The sequence below is a fragment of the Aptenodytes forsteri genome, unplaced genomic scaffold (assembly GCF_000699145.1).
Source record: "Aptenodytes forsteri isolate BGI_AS27 unplaced genomic scaffold, ASM69914v1 Scaffold143, whole genome shotgun sequence".
NCBI lineage: Eukaryota > Metazoa > Chordata > Aves > Sphenisciformes > Spheniscidae > Aptenodytes > Aptenodytes forsteri.
This window is the reverse complement of record NW_008794951.1, coordinates 3,300,696-3,310,832: the sequence shown is the minus strand read 5'-3', so window position 1 is coordinate 3,310,832 and position 10,137 is coordinate 3,300,696. Positions and strand designations below refer to the sequence as shown.

The 10,137-nt window shown below is 38.4% G+C and overlaps 2 protein-coding genes across 4 annotated transcripts in view; one reads left to right on the top strand and one right to left on the bottom strand.

The window, feature by feature from the left end:
- The first annotated feature begins 849 nt into the window (after positions 1-849).
- ZBTB33 (zinc finger and BTB domain containing 33) lies at positions 850-7,866 on the top strand. The gene has a single exon (XM_009275311.1). It carries the CDS (start codon positions 859-861, stop codon positions 2,896-2,898), a length of 2,040 nt encoding a protein of 679 aa, XP_009273586.1. The 5' UTR covers positions 850-858; the 3' UTR covers positions 2,899-7,866.
- TMEM255A (transmembrane protein 255A) overlaps positions 6,935-10,137 on the bottom strand; it is a 22,032-nt gene continuing 18,829 nt past the window's right edge. For all 3 annotated transcript variants that reach the window (XM_009275314.2, XM_009275312.2, XM_009275315.2), the window contains one exon: positions 6,935-9,684. In XM_009275314.2, the coding sequence (XP_009273589.1) occupies positions 9,526-9,684 (159 nt within the window). In that variant the 3' untranslated portion in view covers positions 6,935-9,525. The remainder of the gene's footprint in view (positions 9,685-10,137) is intronic.

Sequence of the window (10,137 nt, the reverse complement as noted above, 5' to 3'; positions counted from 1 at the left end):
TGTGATTGGCCGGCGGTCCTGGGCCGTCATCAGCGCGGCGGGGCGGGGAGGCTGGCGCTCGGCGGCTGGGGGTCTCGGCCTCTTCATCTCATCCTGCCCTTCCAGGCGCACGGAAGTAAAGTTTTACGAGTAAAATTAAGGGCTTACAGCTTCTCACTCGCTGTTCGTGTATTTTGATGTTGTTTTTTTGCATCTTGTTGGGGGGCATCGAATCGGAAGTGCCGATAGATGGATTAGTTTGACTTTGCAGATCTTTTTTGTTACCGGGCTGCCTCAGTATCTCGGTTTCAAACACCAAGCAACCTTGCAAATATATGAGGAGGAATTAAAAAAAAAAAAAGTTTCTTTTTCTGGGCAAGGCAGTGAAGTATCAGTAGCATTTTCATTAATCTCAGTTGACTGGTGATACACAGCTGCACAGGTTTTGTTGTCTGGCCCATAAATAACCTGGATGTTATCGGGCTTCCTCATAACAATTTACAGAATATTTTCACAATTAAAAAGAAATCTCTAATAATGTTTAAAGCCTTTGGAGGGACCTGAATCTTGCCTCTTCTTGGTTTTCAAATTTACCTTATTTGCTGTTGGATCAGATAAGCAGTTGTTTCTCTGTTCCTCACCTGGTAAGAAGAGAGGATATATTCAGAATTGCGCATGCCTTGTGTAGAAGGTGAACGGACAAATAACAATAAGAAACAAGTTTGCGGAGTGCTATAGCATATAAACTTATGAATAGTATCTCAGATTTGATTTTTCAAAAGAAGGAATAAACAGTAAATGTGAGAACTTTGTCATGCAGTTAAAACCATAAATCTGTACTTCTACTAATTTGATGCCTTTTACTTTCTCTTTGTAGGAATGGAGGGGAAAAAATTGATTTCTGCAACAGACACACAGTATTCTAATGTGCTCCTTCAGTCTTTGAATGAACAACGTGGCCACGGACTTTTTTGTGATGTTACCGTCATCGTGGAGGACCGGAAATTTCGAGCTCACAGAAACATCCTTTCGGCCTCAAGCACGTATTTTCACCAGCTTTTCTCAGTCGCTGGGCAAGTGGTTGAACTGAGCTTTGTAAGAGCAGAAATTTTTGCAGAAATTCTTAACTATATTTATAGTTCCAAAATAATCAGCATTCGATCCGATTTACTTGACGAACTGATTAAATCAGGACAGCAGCTGGGTGTTAAATTCATAGCTGATCTGGGCGTACCTCCATCTGAAGGAAAAAACATGCCAAGCGAGGTCAAAGACGGTGCTTCAAAAACTTCAACTTCTAGTCCAGGTCAAAAGGATGCTGAAACACAAGTACCTGTAATAAGGCCAGAGAGTCAAGAGGTAACGGATGGGATGCCGGTTATAACACAGTCATTCTCCTTACATGGCATAGAATACGAGCCTACAAAAATTACAGTGAGTGATTCAGATGATGAGGATGATGATGTAATTTTTTGCTCCGAGATTGTTCCTCCAAAAGAATGTACTAAAGATACAAATGCTGCAACCCAGAACCAGCCTTGCCCAAGTCCAGCTGGAGTTTCTGACCAAAAATCATGTGGCCGTGGTGGCTCTCCCCATTTGACGAGCACCACAGCAGCTCAAAAACTCACTTCATCTGCCAGTCAGCTAAGCCCAAACCAAACACAATCAAGTGCCAAATCACTTGTCTCTGCAACACCGCAGCATTTGACTCCTAATATCATTGTGCTAAATAAGCCTCTACTTAACTCGTCGCTCGGTGCCAGCTCCTCGCATCAAACACATGTGACTCCTACAATTAATTTACTTGAGGAGAACCAGCAGCCATCTAATAATGGCTCCTTAACTGAAGTGGAAACAACTGCTGTTGATGATGAAGAGGTTGTTGAAGATGATGTCGATATCATTAGCTCCTCTAGTCCTGGTTCAGTCAGCAGCAGCTCTTTGGTTCAGCAGCCCTCTATACCCAAGGCAGCAACCACTGAAGGATCAGGTGTACAGAAAAAACAGGTTGTTACATTTTCACAAGAGCCATTTTCTAAACCTGGAGAATTTAAAATAAAAATCTCAGATGTCCTTACTGGAAACAACAAGGAATTCAGTTCAGGTATAGCATCAAAGCATGTGGCAGAAGGGCAGAAAATCATAACATTAGATACAGCAACTGAAATAGAGGGGCTATCCACAGGCTGTAAGGTTTATGCAAATATCGGTGAGGATACATACGACGTAGTCATTCCTGTAAAGGGTGATTCTGAGGAAGGCGAAGCCAAGCTTGATGAAACTCCTAAAACATCTGCTGGTGATTCTCCAAACAGAAAACGCATGAAAGTAAAGCATGATGACCATTACGAGCTCATAGTGGATGGAAGAGTCTACTACATTTGTATTGTGTGCAAGAGATCATATGCGTGTCTGACGAGTTTACGGAGACATTTTAATGTTCATTCCTGGGAGAAGAAGTATCCGTGTCGGTATTGCGACAAAGTTTTTCCTCTTGCAGAATACCGTACAAAGCATGAAATTCACCACACCGGTGAGCGAAGGTACCAGTGCTTGACGTGTGGCAAATCTTTCATCAACTACCAAATTACAGCCTCCCACATAAGATCAGTTCATAGCCAAGACCCTTCTGGAGATACCAAGCTTTATCGATTGCATCCTTGTAGGTCTTTGCAGATCAGACAGTATGCGTACATTACTGATCACTCAAGCAGTATACCAGTAATAAACGAGGGTGGAATTGTTTATCGTGTTGGCACAGGGAAGGAGGGCACTGAAGGAACAACATCTAACCCTCCAGCCAAACAAATTACCTGGGATGACATTTTCATTCCACAGGGAAATGAAGCAATTTTTAAACAAAATCCATCAGAGGGAAGTACTGAATTTGAGTTTGTAATACCGGAATCTTACTGAAACGCATTAAATGCTGGAAAAAGGATTCAGTGCAGAAATACTGCAGCTGTTTTAAATGAGCTGTTAAAATCACTGTAAATCAAATGTTAAAGTGAAAACAAGTTAACTTGTTCTACCAAGTCATCAAATGGTAGCACTTGGATGGATCATTAGTAGCTGCAAGTGATTTGTGGAAGCAATTAATCTGAAAGTTTACTTGAATAGAGAATAAGTTATTTCCAAGGAGCTGGCAGTGTTTTCTGGTATGTTAATTTTGATCGAAATGTGGGGATTTGTAGCTTGAAAAGGTACAATTTCTTCTAAAGAGCTAGAAATCTTTCCTCTAAAGTAATTGAGGTATTTCCTGTACTCATGCTTACTCTGTAAACCCTTTATTTCATGTTAGCACTTTAATGCTGAATTGTGTTTAGACGTTAATCAAGAAAACAGATTTTTTCATCATAGTCTCTTGAATATGGAACTATTTTAAAAAAAAAATCCCACAACTCATATTTATTTGCGAACAATGTATTACTGCAAGGGTGCAAAATAACTGTTCCAGTACTTCGAAGTAGTGTATTTTTGAACTAGCATCTTAGTTCTGCTTTTATAAGCACTGTGAATCATCTGTCTTCATGCAAATAGTCTTGCCAACAAGAGAGACTCAGTTAGGGCTAACCTGAACAAACTTTATTTATACTTGGCAGTACGGTGAGCAGAGTATTCAGTGTCTGGACCAGTATGTTTTACTCTTTTTGCAACGGGGGGGAAAAAAACCCCAAAACCACAAAGCTCAATAGTGAAGAAGCTTAGAATACTGAGGAAGGAGATAATTTTGCCTTTTCAAAGCTTGAGGAATGTTAGGCTTTCTTACTACTGGAAAAGATGCCAGTAGTTAGTTTGGAATAAAGTGCTGTTCCTTTTTTTGCTCTTCAAGAAGAAGGGTTTCAGTCTCGTATCTTAAAAAAAGTAGTACTTATGATAAAAGTAATACTTTTTTTTTTTTTAGCTGAAGGCTTTGAAATTTACTTCTCAAAACTATGAAATAATCTAAGTGCTGTATCGGTTTAGCACTGAGACTGCTGAGGATCTTGTATGCCTATTTGGCTAGATCTTTAAGTGAAACAGGGATTTGGATTTCCCCTCTCCCCTTTATAGGGTGTGGAAGCACGAGGACTAAACCGACACTCAAAAAATACCCTCTATCCACCATAATCCAAAGTATCGTTTCTCTGCAGTTGTCTAGTTGTCATCTGTTTTCAGTTTTGCGTTTATTATATTGTCCTTTTTTTCTCCTTACAATTGGTACATGTTTCGGCACTTAGAAGATAAATTAGATGTCCAGCTTGAACAGGAAACAGTAGATCTGAGAAAAACAAAGAGCTGTTTACTGGAGTCATAGTTTAGCATTTCAGATGTAGTCACTTGTTGAATTTTTGTAAATGGTAATATGAAAACTGCTCAAGTTCTAGAGATGACTGAGAAAGATCGTCGTGCATAGTACTACTTAGTTACCGTAACCTTTCACTGCTTGAATTACGGTTCAAGGTTTTTCTTTTCTCTTTCATGTTTTAAGTAAACATCTTGATCCTAAGACCTTCAAGGTAAGGTTTTTAGACATACAGTACTCTAGACAGAATGACATTTCAATGCTAAATTGTTCAAATACAACTTGAGCTATAAAAAAAGGGTACCAGAAATCTGTATGAGTAACGATGGGAGAAAGAGGAGGATTTGTTTACCTTACGCATGTAATGCTCAGCACTTCTGTTTTGTAGGCCAAGAACACGATACACATGGTTATTTTCAGATCAGATTGCCGACCCCTTTGAACATAATGGGGTATGCTTTCCAGTGTTACCGGTTGGATGTTAGAATCCGAGATGGCGTTTCAGCAGTCAAACATCATTCTCACGAGACATAAGTATTGATTGCCTGTATTAGCACGGGTGGCTCTGGCGTAGCTGGCTGCCTGCTATATTGAGACTTCCCGAACTTTTTGACAAGAAGAATACAATGTTATTTTTGTTATTGACATGATACATCTGGAGTTAAGCATACATTGCAAAGTGTACATTCAGTAATGATTAAACGTAATGGCTATCAATATTTGCTGCTGATATATTTAAAACCTTAAATTAAACTGTGCCTACTAAAGGTCTCTTTTTGGAGGAAAACTGGAAAATTAGGGCTTTGTAACTATTTTTGCTAGAAGACTCTTGCTTGCATGTGTCTCAGGGTCTTCAGTTTTCCTTGGAAGTGATTTTTGATATCCAAAGTCCAGAGGTCATGTAAAGCATTTTTTAATTTCACTTCCAGTATTTATTGGTTTGGAAACATGTTTAAATCCATTCTTTTAAAACTTTTTATGGGGCCATGAGGTTTTATATTTAGATTTCTGGCTATTGCACTTATATTTGGGTTTTTGTTTGTTTTTGTAAACACTTAGCTTCCAGTTTAACTTAATGAAAAACCTTATGTAAATATTAAAAAGATTGGCTTTGGGGTAATGGACGAAAAAGATTGAATCTGAAAAAGCATTTATATAAAAATTTCAACAGAGTATGGTAGCAAACCTCACAGTCATTTATATGCATATAAAAACATTAACGGATCTGCTGCAAAATATGGTAACGGTGGCTGCATCCTCACTGTATGGTTTCTTTGGGGATTCATACCATAGCATTCCAGTATGTGAATTAAACAAATATTGAAATTACAATTGCTTATTTATTTTGTACTGTTAAGGCATGCAGCTTATAGTCGTCAGCTTCTGCATCTTTTTATATACATTGAACGCTGGGTTCTGCAGCTATTGCCTAGGAACTGTTCCATGTGAAACATTTATCACTTTGCCAGATCTGTAATGTATATAGCTGTACAGTCTTTCCTTAACATACTTTTTAAAGTTGTGTTCTACTTTTCATTAATCAATACTTGATATTAGTTCTTAGAGCTTTCTATGGCAAAAAAATAAAAAAAGTTTAATTCTAAAGAAGATGTAGCATGTTTCTTTTTAATGACAACGCAGCTTCTACAGTCTAACATGTTAGATTACCAACGGTTTGTAGCTTCCTTTTCCAGGTCTTTGGGAATAGCAGGGAACCCCCTGCGGGGGGGAGGCGTTTTTATTTGGGGCTTAGGTTTTTTGGTGGTGTTTGTTTGGAGGTTTTTTTGTTGGTTTGGTGGTTGGGTTTTGTTTTTTTTTTTGGTTGAGCACTTTCCAAGAAAGCGAATTAGCCGAAAAACTCTACTGTGGATTGTGAGCTGAATGTTGTGGTATACGCTTACCCAGAATAGGCGGAGCTGCTGTGGAACAGTCTGTCCAACTACTATGGTCACTGCAGATGAGCTAGAAATGAGGAAGAACATACATAGTGACCAGTGCAATGCACTTCAGCTAACTCGTGGTTAGGGCTCCTCTTCTTACCAGGTTGCGGACCAGTTATGATTTGGAAGAGTTGGATTGTTGGTGAACCATGGCTAACGTGGAGAAAATTAGTTACTTCATGTAGACTTAGTACAGGTAAGGAATGCAATTTAATAAGTAACATTATCAAATGAAGTTTTAGATGCCTTTATCTCCTTGGCATAGGGCTTCCACCTACTTCTGCTAACATCAATGAGCAGCTGATATCATCAGGATAGAATTAGGCCCAAAGTAATACAGTAAACATGAAAGTAAGTAAAGGAGACACTGACACTGCACTAGCTGGATTATTTGCCTCTGTGTTAAGCAAAAAATCAGCAGTAATGACTTTACAGTGACTGAAGTCAGGGCACCCTGTTACGTGGGTAGAACTGCAGAATTATGAAGTGTGGGGGTATCTGGGGCTTTTAAAAACAGAACTTTTAAAAAAAGAAAAAAAGGTGTCTCTGGCTAACCCTGGTAGAAACACCAGTTTCCAATGTAGCAAATACAATCTTTTGGGTGTTTTCTTTGGTTTTGGTTTAGTTTTTTTTTAAATGCACGATGCCATGATACTGGAATTCCTCAACTAACATTAAAGATGCTTGTAAAACAGGAAAGTTGCTAAAATGTAAAATGCAATTTATAAATGTTTACAAAAGTCACACAGTTTTATTTAACTTTGGTAAAGTAATAAAAGGGTACATATGAGTCACAATCTTGACATTCTTGTAAGAAATGATGAATACAGTGCAGAATGTTGCATTTACATTAAACGCTTAGTTTTACTGAAGCAGAAGGACACGGGTAATTCAACAGAAAATCCCACCAGTAATTTTTTGAATGTGAAAATGGACTTGTCCTTTTATAGTGAATTTAAAGCAGCAATGTAATTTTTGCTTAAATATTCCTTAAAAAAAAAAAAGAGAATTTGGATAATTTCCAAATTACTATTTCCAATTTCAAAATTTCCAAGTTTAGTATTTGTCAACTCAAAACCAATGACACAATTATTTCCTAATTGTTTCCCTGCCACTAAGTTATGTTCCCCTCATGAATTTCTTAGTCCTGTCCTGTAGTGTCCCCTAGTCCTTCTAGCCCTATTTAGTTGACAGGCACAAATGGTAGAGTATGTTTGTCAGAAGTGGGACACGACTGTTTGCTTTTATTTCAAAGATGGAGCAATAAAATGTTTTCTGATATTAAATTAATGTGCCCTTCTGATTCTAGTTTTGTGGGGAGTTTTATCAGGAGAAGTACTGCCTATTTTGAAATTGTCCATGATCTCTTACAAGATTTACTTCAGGAAAATGTAATATAAAATGGATGAAGCCCTAGTATATAAATTTATTTCCAGTATGCAAATTTATAGGAGCTGCACTTCAACAATCTATCGTAAAACAAAATGTCACCAGGATATGTTCTGCATACACTACTGCTTTAAATCCCATGAGTTGTATTCCCTTTTCCAGCCATTTCTTTGTTCCTGGAGAAAAGTTACGTTTGCTTCTGGATAAAGTGTCATCCTTTAGCTTATTAATATACTGACTAGTATTTGACAGTGGAAATGATAAGGTTAACACATAGCCTAGCCTAAAGGCTTTGCAAATGCATAGGATCAAAACTAGCATTATAAAGTGTGGGTGTACTTTGAAAAGTGAGATCAGAGACTTCAGTGTTGTTTTCCATTTTGATAGTATTTCTTTTTTTTTTTTTAGATTAAAGGTGGAGAGATGCCACAGTTTAAAATCCAACTGGATTTCCCCCCCCCCCCGCATGTATTCCATTTTTAAATTCTGAAAACTGGATTTAGCTTTTGGGTACCTTTTTGTCTGCATCAGTTGAAAGTAAAGGTAGACCACTGAAGATTAGTGTCAACAATCTGATGCCAAGGAAATTAAATCTTTAGGAGATAAGGAGTAAAATGTCAATACCTTATCTTTATCCCTGAAGTAAGCGGTTGAGAACGCTCAGGTCGAGCAGCTCAGATCTGAACGCTGTCATCTGAAATCACTTCCTGGAGTAGAACCACACTTTACAGGACACTGTGTCACATAATAAAGCTGACCACCTTTTGTTATGCAGGATGCATGCAAAATCTGTTGGAATCTAGATCAATCAGCACAGTCATCAGCTGAAGATTAAATGAAAGTCACAACAATAATTGCAAATTCCTATCAGTTTCATCCTATATTACAGGGTGTTGAATTTTATCCATGTGAGACTTACATCTTGGAGAACTAGTAGTGGATATTCCTTATGTGCAGCCCGTAACACAGCTACTAAAACAGTGCTTATTCAGGGTGCTGATTCAGTCCATTAAAAAAGTTAAAAGTACAAGCTTAAAAAAAAAATTCCCAACCAAACAGAAGGGGAAAAAAAACCCAATAATGTTTTCACTGCACTGTTTCAGTGACTTGTGGACAGTTCCTGATGCTCTTTATAGGAATGCAACGAAGATTTAGGCAGTGCAACCACCCAAACTGTTTGACTTCAGCATTACTTAGACAGAATTCAGAGACAGCTGCATTTCACCTTCTATCTTAAGCTTCCTGAAATAAAAACAGCTTGCCCATTAAAGCTTTTCCCCTCAAAAAAGCAATATTCCAGTTGTTTTGCTAGACATACATGAAAATACCCTATGACGTTACCTCTTTTCATTAGCGTTAGAGACACTGTCACTAACTCTAGCGGTTCCCCCCAAGATTTTTCCAGTGCATGGGCTGTAACCAGCAAGTGATGTGAGCTAGGTTCTGTGGCCCCAAAAAATCCCAGCAACTGGAGCCCCAAGGCCAAACAAAACAAGCATCAAGTCGAGCTGTCTGCATGCATCCTCACCTTAAACAGATTGATACTCGCTGGCAACTATTGATCTTGGCTACCCTTACTTCAGCTTGGCACAAGATGGAGTAAGGCAGACCCGAATCTATCATCTGTGTTGTATTGCTTTATTAAAAACCAAGGACTACGTGAACCTCGCGGTAAAACAAGGAGGCTGGAATTTAGGCCACCCACTACTCACCGACACTGCAAAACATCAGCAGTATGTCCCCTTCCTCATTCTCTATTGTTAAACCTCTGAAATAAGTCTCGCAAGAAAGAACAATCCAATCTAATATTTGTATTTGCAATTATCTTCTGTATCTACCCTCCTGCTCCCTCCCACAGTAAAATATAAATACAAAATGTTCACAATTATTTCAATGGCAAATATTTTTTTTTCTTCTTTCCCACATTCTTTATGGTGTATAAGGTGGTGGCTTTTCAAAAGGTGGAAAATACGGTGGCGAGTAACGAGGCGGCGCATTAGAGGACCACATATAGCTGGGAGATGGCGACACTGACTGGGGGTCATCAGAGAGGCCAGAAGGAGTGGAGGCTGGAAACATGCTGGAATGCTGCAGGGAGACAGCAAGAAGGCTGTAATGTAAACACTTCTTAATGTAAAGGACCCTGGCAAAGCAATACTTCATTACCAAGCAGTACAAAATTAACATTTCAAGGCTCACTTCTGCAAAACATATGTACATAGAAATAAGTATTCAAATAACTTGTTGCATTCAAGGTAAGCACAGTCTGTAAGTAACAGTTTTGCATAATGAGACTCCTTAAACATAAAACTGAAGACAGCATTTTTTTTTTAAAAAAAAAGTTCCCTTTCATCACTTCTCCGTACCTGCTGCATTTCACAGAGGCTGGACAACTGAAAACTGACGAGTATCTCTCAAATCTTGGGTTTCACACATCAGCCAGTAGCAACAATGAACAGGCTGCAGATAATTTCTTTTTACATTACTTTTTCTCTTCATCACAAATAAAAAAACCCCAGAAATTAATGATAACAGAATAAT